Source organism: Alosa alosa, chromosome 15 (assembly GCF_017589495.1).
Source record: "Alosa alosa isolate M-15738 ecotype Scorff River chromosome 15, AALO_Geno_1.1, whole genome shotgun sequence".
NCBI lineage: Eukaryota > Metazoa > Chordata > Actinopteri > Clupeiformes > Clupeidae > Alosa > Alosa alosa.
Window position 1 is genome coordinate 24,312,534 of NC_063203.1, and position 15,638 is coordinate 24,328,171.

The 15,638-nt window shown below is 42.2% G+C and overlaps 1 protein-coding gene across 1 annotated transcript in view; it reads left to right on the top strand.

Moving 5' to 3' along the window:
- Positions 1 to 13,539, top strand: part of gpr184 (G protein-coupled receptor 184) — a 22,706-nt gene extending 9,167 nt beyond the window's left edge. The window contains exon 2 of the mRNA XM_048264369.1: positions 9,652 to 13,539. Within this exon, the coding sequence (XP_048120326.1) occupies positions 9,669 to 10,655 (987 nt within the window). The 5' untranslated portion in view covers positions 9,652 to 9,668 and the 3' untranslated portion in view covers positions 10,656 to 13,539. The remainder of the gene's footprint in view (positions 1 to 9,651) is intronic.
- Positions 13,540 to 15,638: the final 2,099 nt, after the last annotated feature.

Here is a 15,638-nt window from a genome sequence, read left to right on the forward strand (position 1 = left end):
GACCCTGAACAAACTGATCAACATCTTGGACAATGAGTGTCACCCACTCCACAGCACTATTGTTAAGCAGAAGAGCCTGATCAGCTGGAGACTTCGGCCACTGCCTTGCACAACTGACAGACTGAGAAAGTCATTTGTCCCCAGGGCCATTGAACTGTTCAATGCCTCACTTAAGGGAAGAGGAGAGATAGACTTCTCTGCATAGTCTGTCTGCCTCTTCACCCCCTCCATGTTTGGTACTGTCTGTCCACTAGCCACTTTTACCACTGTCTTTATGCCTCACTGTTTGCGTGCTATATTAGCACATCAGCACACATGCATAACCCCGCCCCCCTCCATGCCACAGCCGCACTGTGGCCACACTTTTCCTACATTTCCTTAAATAGTTAAATATATAGATATATAGACTTTACTTTACTTTATTTCTGCATTGTTGCACTGCTGGACTTACTCACTTGCACTATCACCATGACCACTATCACCATTGCATGATGGGTGTGCGTACCATAGCATTAATTCCTGCAGGCGCCCCTGCTTGGCACCAAACTCAGTTGCTGCATCTGTGTGTTGCTTGGCGACCATTGTTGCTAAAGAACTACATGGCTTGGCTGAAAAAAATATGAATGATATTCATAAATTATTGCTGTTGTGTTTAATTTTATTAAACCTTGCAAGTATACTGTATGTAGTAACTGTTTTATAAAAGAAGTAAGATGCATAAGTGTGTAGCATTTACTTAATCGTCCAAGGGCAAAAGCCCATTCAAAGTGGAGACCAATTTATGTTTTTTCAGTCCCTCCAGAGTCAGCTATTTCACAACAGCATGCCGCTGCTGCCAACGCGACAGTGGGTGTAGGTTTTGTGTGTATGACCTTGAGAGTGACCTCTCAAGTGTATGCTATAGCGCAAACTGTCTTCTCCAAGGACTTGTTGCCCATTATCTGTTTACTCATCAGCAGACTGATGTTACGAAAGTTGAAACTTTGGTTGAACACGATAACAGTGATGTTGGTAGTTCGCAGGGTTCTCACGTCTCACGCAATGGGTGTGAGACACACGCAATTCAACAAGTTCACACGCTCACACGCCACACCTTGCATTTCTCACGCAGAAATATTACTAGGGATGTCAAGGTATCTGCATAATTATTAGAGGACGCGCAGGCATACGAGAGGATATCTCGCAGGGTTCAGAACTAGCGCACCCCTCACCAGCAAAATCAAAACCATTAATAGCCACCATCCATCAAAAAATAGTGTTCGTTGTATCCGGGTAAAATTCCAAAATAGGACATCCCCTCCCTGCAACCACGTTATGTTTGTGCGCTTATGTGGGGTTACACGTTTAAGATGTCAAAACTGCACCAAAATTATTTTTATTCAGAAATTCAACTGTTTGTCATTTTGGTAAACCAGCCTACTTATGGCACTTTAACAGTGTGTGTAAATCAGGCCTTTTTTCCTAATAATACAGGACTGCTGCAGACAATGAGCTGCCAACCACCATAATGTACAGTAATAGCAACCCAAAATAATGAACTTGCTGTCCTAATAAAAAAATAAAAAGTTGGTCTCGGCATGCCCATTCTTGATCCAATGGTTCAGTGGCAATAGGCTACTCAAGTGAAAAAAGCAATTAGCCTAGTAAATAAAATATTTGTCTCACTCAGTACATATATCTCGTATATTGGTGAGCCATAGAATATCCCACCGTCAAGATTATTATATTTGAAAATTCCAATCTATCCCACCTAAATATCAAAAGTTATTTCTACTGACATGCTTCCTGGTGACATCAAAACACAAATGGTTTCCCCTTGATATAAAGGCTGACATTATAGACATAAGCTATGCTAGATGGGTACAAATCCCAGACTGTCCTGGAAAATAAACAAAAACAAGATATATGTATACAATGACAAATTCAAGGTCTCAAAGTGTTAATGCTTCTTTCCAAAAATCTCACCAGAAGTTGTTATTTAAGGGGTTATTTTAAGAAAAAAATTCTTCTGGGGGGGCATGCCCCCAGACCCAGACCTAACTAGGCTGAGTTACTGTACCAACCTTTTGAAGTGGGGGGCCCGTTTCACATCTGTGCACATCTGTGCCTGGGGGGCCCATTTTATATCTGATAATAATCCATAATCCGCCCATGTGTGCACACCTTTTGCTACATAGTGCGCAAGTTTTACGCACTTATTTTAATAAATGGTGCACTCATCTTAGTAAACAATGCACTTACTTTATTCAATTCTACACACAAGCGAAACATTTTAGTGAGTGAGTGCCCCCCCCCCAAATCTCACTCCAAGCTGAGCTCAAAACTTGAGAACCTTGTAGTTGTGGTGGTGTGGTGGGGATTACTTGATTGGTGATTTGGTGATTTTTCACATAGATCTCTATTTCTCGAGGTCGCCGAGTACTGTTGGTATAAAAACAAATGGTGCTACCTACAGTAGCTCGAGCTGCTGCAGCCAACAGCTAAAGGAGCCAGGGAGCTACAGTACTTCAGCCAACAGCTAAAGGAGCCAGGGAGCTACTTCACTCTGGGGTCATGGTTTTAAAGATTTTCGTTTTTTTCTTTTTACCGGCAATACTCAGTGACAGTGCCGGTGCTGGCTATTTTGGTGCCCAAGCAGAACTGCTTTGTGGTACCCCCCAATAAATAAATAAAATGATATAGTAATATATATTATTTAAATGATAATAATGTCAGTCATTTTACTTCAAAATATTGATTTCCTGAGAAATACTACTAAGTTGATGCAGTTTAACTCATTTATAAATGGTGCGCTGTCACTTTAAGAACATCTACACTACTCTCAAATGATCTTTTTGTCAGCTCCATTCAAACACAAGCCTATGGCTAGTCCACAAATTCTAACATTGTTCGTGCCACATTGTTTGTGTCACATTAGCACAATATTAGCAATAGGCATAATATTAAGTTGGTATAAACAGCTAGCTAGACATTTTCTGTTTGCAATTAAAAGTGATATATGAGCCTGGTAGCCACCTACAGTAGGCCTAACTGAGTGGAATGTGTTTCAATCGGCTATACTGTACTTAATGTAAATGCTTAGTTTAAAGAAGCCCTATGCAGGTCTGGTTATTCCTTCGCTGTTTCTGGGTTTTCGCCGGATTTGGGCTTGCATTTTTCACGACACAGCTCCCCCTGCAGCTTTGTGGCAAGTGACTGCTACGCTAAAACCCCACTAGCTAGCGAGCTAGCCATCAAGTAACCAAGCTAAACACATACAGGGGGCTCACAATAGAACGGTCGAGCAAACACATTGTTCAAGAGACTATCAAACCACATTACAAAAACTAAGTTCCCCAAGGGTAGGCTACTTACAATTTCAACAGCAACAAAGCCAAGTCGGCGTCCGTTTTGCAGTCTTCTTAGAAACTAGAATCTGACTACATTTTCGAGGCGCGATTGGATACTTCCGCTGAGTCACATCCGGATTTCCTCGGACCGGGAACAGAAAGTTGCATATTCGGTTTTTTTCATGAGCCGTCGGGGGAGGCACCCACCAAACGACCCAGAAAGTGTTGTAGAACCATCAGAACGACTTTCAACCTGCATAAGGTCATTTTTGCTAAAATTGTTGCATAGTGCTTCTTTAAGGGAAACAAATTATTGAAGACGTCAGGACTCACCAGTCCCATTACACAAAGGCAAAGACGACATTATATTTTTGTCCATTTTCCAAATCACAGTGAGTGCAGCCAAAATGTCAAAATGCCCTGGCTCTCACAGTTTATAACCGGCCAGTAGGCTAGAGGGAACCGGATAACTGTGCAGTCTCCTCCAGCCTCGTCTTTGTTGCCTTCATGATTTCCTTTTAAAAGTTTCTTATATTAAAAAGTAGATATCAGTTATCAACAATGACAAGCCAGTCAAAACCATTCACTCTCCTGATCCCTCTCATGCGCGCTCAGACGCGCTCCCAATTAAATGGAGAACCTTTCAAGTCAGATCTGCCGAGAGTAAAGTATCTTCCTTATGTAGCCTAACATGCTGTTTTAACATTGACATTGTAAACATTCTCTAGGAAAAGTGAGAAGCAGTTTGCAGTAAAGCTAAGCAGGAAATAAATAGCGAGCAGTCTATGATAACTTCATGGCCAGTTTTTTTTTGCAAACAAGAATAAAGTTACAAACAAAATACAACAATACAATAGACATTAATTATTAATACTACACAATACAATAGACCCATGTACACTACACAAAACACATATCTTGACATGACATAACATTTACTTGACATCTTGACATATCTTGACATGACATAACATTAACATATATAGAGGCTGAGAATTATTGCATACAGGTTGACTATATATATGAATAAAATGGCAGGAATGAAATGACTCCCAAATCCCCCCCACACTCCCCAATGGGAGATTTGGGAGTTGAGTTATGGATGGTAGTTCTGGGAATGTGGAAGTAGTGGCCTTGGGGTTCCATGAGTATGTGGGGATGTCCATGTGTTAGAGTGTGTGTGTGTATGTATGTGTGGGTGTATATAAGGAGTAATACTGTTGGGCCGGAAAGATGGAAGCTGGATCCCAGAAGAGGAGGGTTATAGAGGAAATGGCGAGCCAGTTTAAAGTGCGTGGCGGGCCGGATTCGGCTAACCTGGCAATAGCCAGATGAATTTCGCTCCGCCTAGCTCCACTCATCCATCTGGAACCGATCCATTGAAGTGTTGCTTCAGAAGGCTGGGCCTAATCAAAAAATGCTTGCATATGATTGAATAAGCCACTTGTCCGTCATCTATTGACGTATACTTCAACCACTCACATCGGGGCCAACCCGTGACGCAATAACAGACTCACAGTCGCTTCTACGCTATGTCACATCTATGAAACTCCCGCCCTGCGCCCTGATTGGCTAAACCATAAAGTTGGTTGGAGAAATCACTCTCAATGGAAGATGTCCCAGATGGATGTGAGTGAAGCTAGCGAGCTAAGCGGAACAACATTCATCTGGCTAGGTCAGGTTAGGATTCGCCGGTGGGCCTATAGTTTGTCCACCTCTGGGCTAGAGGGAACCGGATAACTCCATGCAATCTCCTCCACCCTCGTCTTTGTTGCCTTCATGATTTCCCTTTCTTATATTACAGTAAAAGTAGCTATCGATTATCAAAATGACAAGCCAGCCAAAACCATTCCTCCTGATCCCTCTCATGATCCAAGCCAGACGCTAGCCCCAATTAAAAATGGAGAACCTTTCAAGTCAGATCTGCCGAGTAAAGTATCTTCCTTATGTAGCCTAACATGCTGTTTTAACATTGACATTGTAAACATTCTCTAGGAAAAGTGAGAAGCAGTTTGCAGTAAAGCTAAGCAGGAAATAAATAGCGAGCAGTCTATGATAACTTGGCGGGCCAGTTTTTTTTTTTTTGCAAACAAGAATAAAGTTACAAACAAAATACAACAATACAATAGACATTAATTATTAATACTACACAATACAATAGACCCATGTACACTACACAAAACACATATCTTGACATGACATAACATTTACTTGACATCTTGACATATCTTGACATGACATAACATTAACATATATAGAGGCTGAGAATTATTGCATACAGGTTGACTATATATATGAATAAAATGGCAGGAATGAAATGACTCCCAAATCCCCCCCACACTCCCCAATGGGAGATTTGGGAGTTGAGTTATGGATGGTAGTTCTGGGAATGTGGAAGTAGTGGCCTTGGGGTTCCATGAGTATGTGGGGATGTCCATGTGTTAGAGTGTGTGTGTGTATGTATGTGTGGGTGTATATAAGGAGTAATACTGTTGGGCCGGAAAGATGGAAGCTGGATCCCAGAAGAGGAGGGTTATAGAGGAAATGGCGAGCCAGTTTAAAGTGTGGCGGGCGGATTCGGCTAACCTGGTAATAGCCAGATGAATTTTCGCCCTCCCCAGCTCCCACTCATCCATCTGGAACCGATCCATTGAAGTGTTGCTTCAGAAGGCTGGGCCTAATCAAAAAATGCTTGCATATGATTGAATAAGCCACTTGTCCGTCATCTATTGACGTGCTACTTCAACCACTCACATCGAAGCCAACCCGTGACGCTTAATAACAGACTCACAGTCGCTTCTACGCTATGTCACATCTATGAAACTCCCGCCCTGCGTCCTGATTGGCTAAACCATAAAGTTGGTTGGAGAAATCACTCTCAATGGAAGATGTCCCAGATGGATGTGAGTGAAGCTAGGCGGAGCTAAGCGGAACAACATTCATCTGGCTAGGGTCAGGTTAGGATTCGGCCGGTGGGCCTATAGTTTGTCCACCTCTGGGCTAGAGGGAACCGGATAACTCCGCAATCTCCTCCACCCTCGTCTTTGTTGCCTTCATGATTTCCTTTCTTATATTACAGTAAAAAGTAGCTATCGATTATCAAAAATGACAAGCCAGCCAGAACCTCTCTCATGTGTGCTCAGACGCGTTCCCAATTAATGGAGTAGCATAACGTTCAAGTTAGATATTAATGGAGATTGAAAGAGAACCCGAAAAATATAATTGTTATGTAGCATGCTGTTGGTGTATATTGCCATTGTAAACATTCTCTAAGAAGATTAAAAATAAATGCCCATCATCTAAATCTTTTATTATTATTATTATTATTATTATTATTATTATTATTATTATTATTATCATCATTATTTTATGTACTCTTTGTTTTGTCATATGCATATTATTATTTTACTATTGTTGTCATTATTATTTCATTATTTGCAGTGCTCTACAGTGCGCCCATTTCACTCCGCATTACGCGAAAGTAAAAAAATGAGGGCATGCGAGTGCAAAAATATTTAGGGCGACTGGTGCTAATGACTTCTAACCATGTCAATGTTTGTCTACAAAATACACTGCAACATCGAGAAACATGTGCAAACCATAGAATCACGCCGCGAATGCAGCATAAAACTACACCTCCCATCAACGCTAGCAATTTATTTTTGGCTGACTCGCTAGTAGTCGCTTCTATCAAATCCAAGAGCGCCAAGAAAAAAAAGCGGAAAGTTAGACTAGCCAGCCAAGATGCAAAGATTGAAAAAAATAGTTATTTTATCCACCGAATTCATCGGATATAGGAGGAACAGGATGAGATTCTGAGAATGCAGTGAGAGAAGAAAAGGTAACATAACATGCCTTTTATCCCAGTTGACGTATTGGCTGCAATATGCAAAATATAGCTGTAGCGAACAGGCACAAAAATAGCCTAAAATAGGAAGTAGTAATACTCCCATTTTATTCAAAGGTAGAAAGCTACTGACAACTCCTGGCTTCCACGCATGCTTGTTTGTTTACACCGAATACAAGCTGAAGTGCAAAACGAAAGTAGGCCTAACGTTTGCCTACTGCCCCCATCAATGCAGATGTTTAAAAAAAAAGGATAATATATATATATATATATATATATATATGATAGCCTATGTTGGTTTTGTGGAAGAGAAAATGGACTGTTTTAGTAGTAGTATTAGGCAATATGCAGTCAGATAGGTCACCATGGGCATATTTGGATTAGCTACAGATTGATTCACAAATAAATAAATTAGCCTACATTTGGCAGTATACTTAATGTACAGGCTAAATGCAAATATGGCTATGTATTATATTATTTTACATTAACAAAATGTAGGAAAATAGAACAGACTGAAAATAAAGTAGGCACTGATCTTTAAAATCCTGTTTCCTGTAGCCTAAATGTTGTCAGTCATTCTTAATATTAGCAATTGGTGCACTGGCACGTTTAACTGTTAGCTGCAGTGTAATGTTAGATTATGTGTAAGTTAACTTACACATAATTGGACTGTGCGTCCAAATTTTTGTCTGTGCTCCTAAGTTTTTTAACTTGGGCGCACAAGTGCTCCTGGACAAAAATGTTAGTGTAGAGCCCTGATTTGTAAAGCACTTTAGGTCAATCCTGTTGTATCAAATTTGCTATAAAAATACATTGACTTCACTTAAAAATATTATAATTTTTTTTTTATATAAGTGTTGATTGGTAGGAATGCTCCAGGTGACCTGACTCTCTACTAGAAGAGATGCCAGTCAGTCACGACCATATTTGGCCATGACTGAGCTAAGATCTCCAGCCCAGCCCAGCACTGCCCATTTACAGGCCAGGCTATGTCCCAGCCTGATCCATGGCAAGGGTCTGCAGCTGCATTTTTTGCTTGCTTGTTTGTTTGTTTGTTTATTGTTTATCTTCCCCATCTGTGTCAGAATTGGGCCAGAGTCATGCCAGGTCAACACATGCATGTGTGTTTGTGTGTGTGTGTGTGTACATGTGCGTGTGTTTGTGTATGCATGTGTGTGTGTGTGTGTGTGTGTGCTCGCGTGCGTGCATGTGTGTGTGTGTGTGTGTGTGCGCGCATGTTTGCGTGTCTGTTTGTGTATGTGTGCGTGCATGCGTGCGTGTGTGTCTGCCTGGATTTGCTTCCTCGCTGGGTCCTAACGCTCACACCAGCCAGACTGTGTGTCTCCGTGACGATGCCATAATGGCATTTCAGTCTCAGCCTCTATCCGGTCAGCGGCTCCACTCTGAATTTAGTGCTCAGTTAGAGGACGTGTGCCCAACCAGTACAGCTTGTACAGGCACCTCCAGAAACAGACAGACAGACAGACAGTGTATTAGCATCAGTGCTTTTGGGATTAGGAGCAGTCAATGTGTCCACTACTCTCTACCCTATTGGAAAGCTTATAGTGTAAAATTAATACATATACATGTTTTGACGCGCAACTAGCTCAACCTTGAAATGAAATGTGTAGGAGGGCTCACTGAGCCAAGCAAAGCAATCTTTTTGATAAATGTTTCTCTCTCTCTCTCTCTCCCTCTCTCTCTCTCTCTCTCTCTCTCTCTCTCTCTCTCCTCTCTCTCTCTCTCTCCCTCTCTCTCTTTCTCCTTGCCACCCTCCCTCTCCCTACTGCATGTGTTTGTGTGTGTGATCTATGTGAAATGTCTATGTCTTTCTGTGACAACCACATTTTGAGTTGGTGGAAACATTTAGAAGACATTTTTAATACATTTTGACATTACCTTTGTCTATATAGCCACCGTCATTATTATCAGTCCAAAAGGCTGGACATTAGATATTAAGTTTATAAATTACAGTAGGCAGAACAATGATGCAGCTCAGTTGAATTCACAAGATTTCAAATGCAAAAGTAGCCTACTTCAACTTCCTACTACGAATCACAGATTGAATGAACTGATGAATCACAGAGAAGTGTAATTAATCTCACTTTATTGCTTTTATCAATCAACAGCACTAGTTGTCATAGCAAAGGGAAAACCCACAAGCACAAAAAGACTAAAATGTTGTCCTGTAGTCACTCTCCAAAAAGACCCTTTTGAGGCGACTTGGGACGTAATATCATTTGACACCCGTCACAGAAATAAGTTAACCTCCCTGACACCATTCATTTGACATTTATAAGCTGTCTCCAGGGAGAGGAAACGCCGGAGCCACTTATAACTCTAAGCCACCTTCGGCTAAAAATAACTTTGTCCTCAACCAGCAGCCAGAGTGAAGTGTTATGGAACAACACCGCAGAGATCAGAATCTGCTTCCTGCTCTTTACTAACATACAGACTTTGTTTACATTTTTTCAGGCCGTCATCTAGTGTATATGACTTCGTCTCAGGAAAACATGGGGAACAGCACAGGCAGCTGTGTGGACATCGAGGAGAAGAGTCGCTATAGCGACGTACTGATGGGCATCTATATCTTGGCCTTTATCTTCGGCCTGGTCACCAACCTGATCGTCTTCGCCCCCATCGTCCAGCAGATCCGTCGCAAGAACGTCCTCGGCATCTACCTGGTGCACCTGTCAGTCTCGGACCTTTTGTTCATCGTCACGATACCCCTGTGGATCTACTACTACTACCAGGACCATCACTGGAGTTTGCCCACTTGGTCATGTGACCTGGCCGGCTTCGTCTACTACTCCAACATGTACATCAGCATCTACCTGCTGTGCTGCATCTCAGTGGACCGCTGTCTGACTATTAGCTTCCCGTTCCAGGCCAAAACCATGCGCCGCTCGCCCTGCGCCTGGGGCGCGTGCGCGGTGGTCTTCGCCATCATCGCGTCGCTCCACGCGGCCATGCTCAAGCTGGACAAGGAGGACATGTACGACAACAGGACCAGGCAGTGTTACGAGACCTACCCTATCAACGAACGGATCGCCCTGTTCAACCTGCTGCGTGTGGGCCTGGGATTTACCATCCCCTTCGTGGTCCTGGTGGTGTGCTACACGCGCATCTGGACGAAGGTGCGGGGCAGCACGGGCCTGGACGAGCGTGGCAAGCAGAAGGTCAAGCGACTGGCCGTGGCGGTCATCTCCATCTTCTGCGTGTGCTTCTTCCCGTATCACCTGCTGCTGACGATACGCTCCATCGCGTACTACGCCATGGACGAGGAGACCAACTGCGCCTTCGAGGACAAGCTGCACTTCGTCTTCGCAAGCACGCTGGCGCTGTCCAGTCTCAACTGCGTCGTGGACCCTGTGCTGTACATGCTGGCCAGTAATGGCGTACGGGAGGACATGAGGGTGTGCTACCGCAGGAGGGTGGTGCAGTCTCAGCCCGTCTACACCGCCACCACCAAAATATAGTGACCATCACCAACCCACTGCACTGGTTGTTGGTGTTGGTGTGTGTGTGTGTGTGTGTGTGTTGGTGTGTTTGTGTGTGTGTGTGTGTGTGTTGTTGGTGTGTGTGTGTGTGTGTGTGTGTGTTTGTGTGTTTATGTTGTTTTCTCTGACAAAGACATTTCATTGAAATGTGAACGATGATAACCACACGTTGCCTCAGTGACAATGAGAATGTTGACTAGAACAGCTCTTTTAATATCCTGTCTCGTTCCATCTGAAGGCTAGACATTAACATAATTTGGCACACAGCCGTTTCAAAAAACTGAAAGGTGTGAATACAAGCTAAAGAGACTACAAAGAGAAGTGATGTTGTGGACTGGATACTGAAAAACTGAAGTGCTCGCCCTCCACTGAAAGACATTTGTCATGTGGAAAGCTTCCATTTAAGAAATCATACTTTTTTTATCCTTCTCAGCTCTGTGTTATTGAACTTTACATGGCCTTTGCTCAAGGTTCAATTTATTTATTCATAAAAAGTAAGTGCTAAAGCAATAAAACATGTGAGTGTAATGTTAATAGATTATGTCAGAACGGTTGACACTCAATCACTAGTGTTACATCACCTTTTTGTTCCATTATGGTTGGAATTGGCGATAGCTGTTTACAGGACACCCAAATAATAGGGAAATAGCAACATCAAGAAACAGTACATCATCTGAAAACAAAGAATACCAGATAATAATAAATAAAAGCACAAGGGATCAAAATACAAATATTAAAAAGGAAAAATATTAAAACTACAAAGAGAAATAAATTAAAAGCAGCCCAAAACTCAATAAGCAGGTCACCATCACACAAATGTTTAACATATAGCATTCTTTTTTGATTACACTGGACTACAGTGCATTGCAGGAAGTTGTATTCTAACCAAAGAATTGATTTGTATGTGTGTATGTATTTAGCGGATGCTTTTACCCATTACAGTAAGAGATGGATACATATACCAATGACAGGGGCCAGTCTGGAGGAACTTTTACCCAAAGCATCTTGTGGGTTAAGTGCCTTGCTCAAGGACATAACGGTAAAAGGCTGGGAATCGAAACCACATATATTGTGGCTTGGTTCTGGAAATTCTACAACATATGTTCATATACTTTTGAAAACATGAAGCTTAGTGAATCCTAAGAAATGTGATTATTTAGAGTTAAAGCAGATGATATGTTTTTGCTTTTTTTCCCCATCACTAGTTGATGTCTTACTTAAATGCTATGACTTTTTTTTATTCATTCCAGTGTGCTAGCAAAATCCACTGAAAAAAAGAATAAGGAATCCTTCGGAATCTGTTTGTAGGAATGTAGATTCTGTTTGTGTGTGTGTGTTGATGGAGAAGTGTACATATGAATGCTTTATATATGTATATATGTATTTGGTTTGTGTTTGCATGTGTGTGAGAGAGAGGGAGAGTGTATGTGTGTGTGTGTGAGAGAGATGGAGAGAGAGAGAGACTGATTCCACTTGTCCATAATGAAGGAGGTGTCTGTGAGGCACCCCATGTTGTTTCTGTGATGCGAGTCCTTGTGCCCTGGTAAGACAGAGGGGCATGAGATATGGGCATTGTGAGGTATGTGTGTGTGTGTGTGTGTGTGTGTGTGTGTGTGTGTGTGTGTGTGAGGTGTGTGTGTGTGTGTGTGTGTGTGTGTGTGTGTGTGTGTGTGTGTGTGTGTGTGTGAGGGGTGGGAGATGCTGGTTCTGATGCTGATTCTCCTGGTGCCCCTTGATGCCTGCTGGTGCCATGGCGACGCTGCTCATGCCAGTGGGGTCTCCCTGGCCATCCCGTTGCCATCCATGTGATGAGCGTCGCAGATCCCTGGAGCTGCTTACAAGGCAGAGGACTTACTCATACGTGTGTGTGTGTGTGTGTGTGTGTGTGTGTGTATGTGTGATGAATATAACATGCTCATTACGGATCATCATTCTGTCTGCATCTCAATGCCATGATCATTGTGATCAGTTTTTTGTATATATATATATATATATATATATATATATAGTAAGCTATTGACATTTAAAATGCACTATTCCTTAATGAATTATACTTGAATTATGTATTAAGTATATACTGCCAGATGGGGTGCAAGGCTCCATGGCTTGCCTCCACACGTCAAGGACATACATGTATTATTACCACAGAGCCCAGTAAGGGCACACACAAATCTCACACCTGCAGTTTCACTTGATATGTAATACAACATGCCATACTCCCTCAGTTTATTCAATTCCCTGACGCAAAGATGGACATTTGGCAGAGTATGTTTTGCTGGGCACTGTGCTATCCATTCTGGGCTGTGGCTATTCTTTAGGTAATTGTAATTCTTTGGGCAAAATGATCCAGGAATAAACTTCAGACTACAGCATGAAATGTGGACCAGATGAAGGACAGTCACAGTCTGGATATTGACCGGATGTGTTGACCTAGCGCCAATTGGCATTGGTTAAGCCACTTCGTATTCCACCCACGCAGCTGACTCATATGCACAATGAATCAGAAAAAAAGATTGCATAATACCAAAACTGCAACAGGTCTTTCGACAAGGAAGTTGGGGTCATATTTAAAACATGTGTCCTTGTTTCTGTGTATGAAAGTGGCCAAAATGATGTATTATGTTAATTAGATAAAGAGATCTACTTTATTGAGAGCTACTTTATTGACCCCCAAGGATTGGGTATGTACTACGTCTGTCAATGTATCTATAGAAATTAATATGAACGATTTTTTTCCATATGGGTGTGTTGGAGGTGAATGTCCACCTGCCTCCTCCACCATGTTAATCTGGAGAGACCATCTTGTGTGTTTCTTGTGTGTTGTCTCTGGTTGTGACTGCTTACATTGTGTTACCCCCTCATAATAAAGTGCTTCTTTGATAAATCTTTGGCTTCTGAATTGGTATACTGGAACAAAAGGGCCAGTGAGATTACAAAAGGGGTCAGTGAGATCACAAAAGAGCCAGTGAGATCACAAAAGGGCCAGTGAGATCACAAAAGAGCCAGTGAGATCACAAAGGGCCAGTGAGATCATAAAAGGGCCAGTGAGATCACGAAAAAGGAATGATGACATGCTTTGCATGCATACTTTTATTCTACAGTGGAAGGGGAATGTCGGAATGAATCAAGCTGGGTTTGGTAAACAGCTATTATAGCTACTCTGACACCCCTCTCTCTCTGTCTTTCTCTCAAGGAGGTTACTTATTTCACACAGACACACACACACACACACACACACACACACACACACACACACACACACACACACAATTAGAATGGACAGCAGTGGAGGCAACAAGTTTACAGTAATTAGATGATGAATGAATGTTGTGAAAGTTGAGGATTTTTCAGTTCATTGAATAATGTTTTGTGAATTCGAAATTCACGGCATGACATACAGACACAGACAGACACACACACACGCACATTTTCTCTATATATTTATTTTTCAGTAGTGTGGTCATCATGATGCAGGTTGTGGTTCTCAGTATCCTTTTCTGTTGCTGTGGACTCTAAGTACAATAGAGAGATAAAGACACACACACATAAACACACACACGCACAAACACACACACATACACACACACACACACACACACACACACACACACACACACAACCTAAGAGAGAGCTAGGGTTGCGAGAAGAGAAGGACACACTGAGTTGAGAAATGTGCTACTGTCATGTTCTCAGAGGAAGCTAAACTCAAAGTGGTTATTACACACACACACACACACACACACACACACACACACACACTCATACACACAGCTCTTGAACCTCAACAAAGCCACGCACTCCAAGAAGGTGGAACACACACACACACACACACACACACACACACACAGGCACACAGACAGACAGACACACACACACTCCTCCTCAGAGCTGGAAGTGACCTTTTCTGTTCCCATTGCTCTCTCACTTCCCTGAAGTGTAACTGAAGAAAGCAGAATCAGCTTCACACAGTACCCCCTGCTGTGTGACTTTCATCAACACAAACTGTATGTGTGTGTGTGTGTGTGTGTGCATGTGTGTGTGTGTGTGTGTGTTTGTGTGTGTGTGTGTGTGTGTGTGTCTGCTTGTTAAGGAGCCTGCACTGTTGTCATGGCACTTTCCAGTCCATCACCGTGAGAGCCTGTTTTTTTGTCTCCCCAAATAATAGCACATAATTTTCAGCTGAAAATGACTTGATTGGGGTATGTATTGGAAAAGAAAATAGATGCCCATGGACCAGATGCAATCTGGGGAAAAAGGCTTTCATATATATCCGGAATTCCAGATTTTTCGACCTGAAAACGAGACCCACGAATTTCGGATAGATCCGCTGAGGTTTTTTTTTTTTTTAAATGGGGGCTATATTTCTGTTTAGCACAGACTATTGCTATGTATAACTGGCTGCTAACAATGAATATCACGCTGCAAGTAGCCTAGTTTGTTCAGTGACAGAGACTAGCCTAACGTTACTGGTTTTCATAGTTTTAACCACAAAGCCTGTCTACCTTAGGCTACTAAATTGTTTAGTTAACACCTTGTCATTTCACATTTGTCCAGCCGTTCACCTCCGTGAACCTTGCGCCCCATGTCATCTAAATTCTAAATCACATTTCGGGATGACCATCTCACTATGAGAAAACGTAACGTTATGGAGACATTGCTAAGAGATCAAAGCTTTGGCATGCTTAGTAAACATTAGTCTTGCACATACTATTGAATTGAATATTTAGTGGAAATACAGTAGTCTACTGTATACGTGGATAAAAAGTCGCCTATTTAAAGGCGCAGCCTGCATTTTAACCTTAGCTGTCAATTTAGTGTGTGCACTTGTAAAACTAGTGTGGTAGCCTACACAATCCTGGCGCAGTAGCATATAACAGTTAGAGCCTATCATTTATTTTAGGAGGAGAGGTGAAGGACCTACAGTGTTACTTTGGGAGGAGAGGGAGCGATGTAATTTGATTC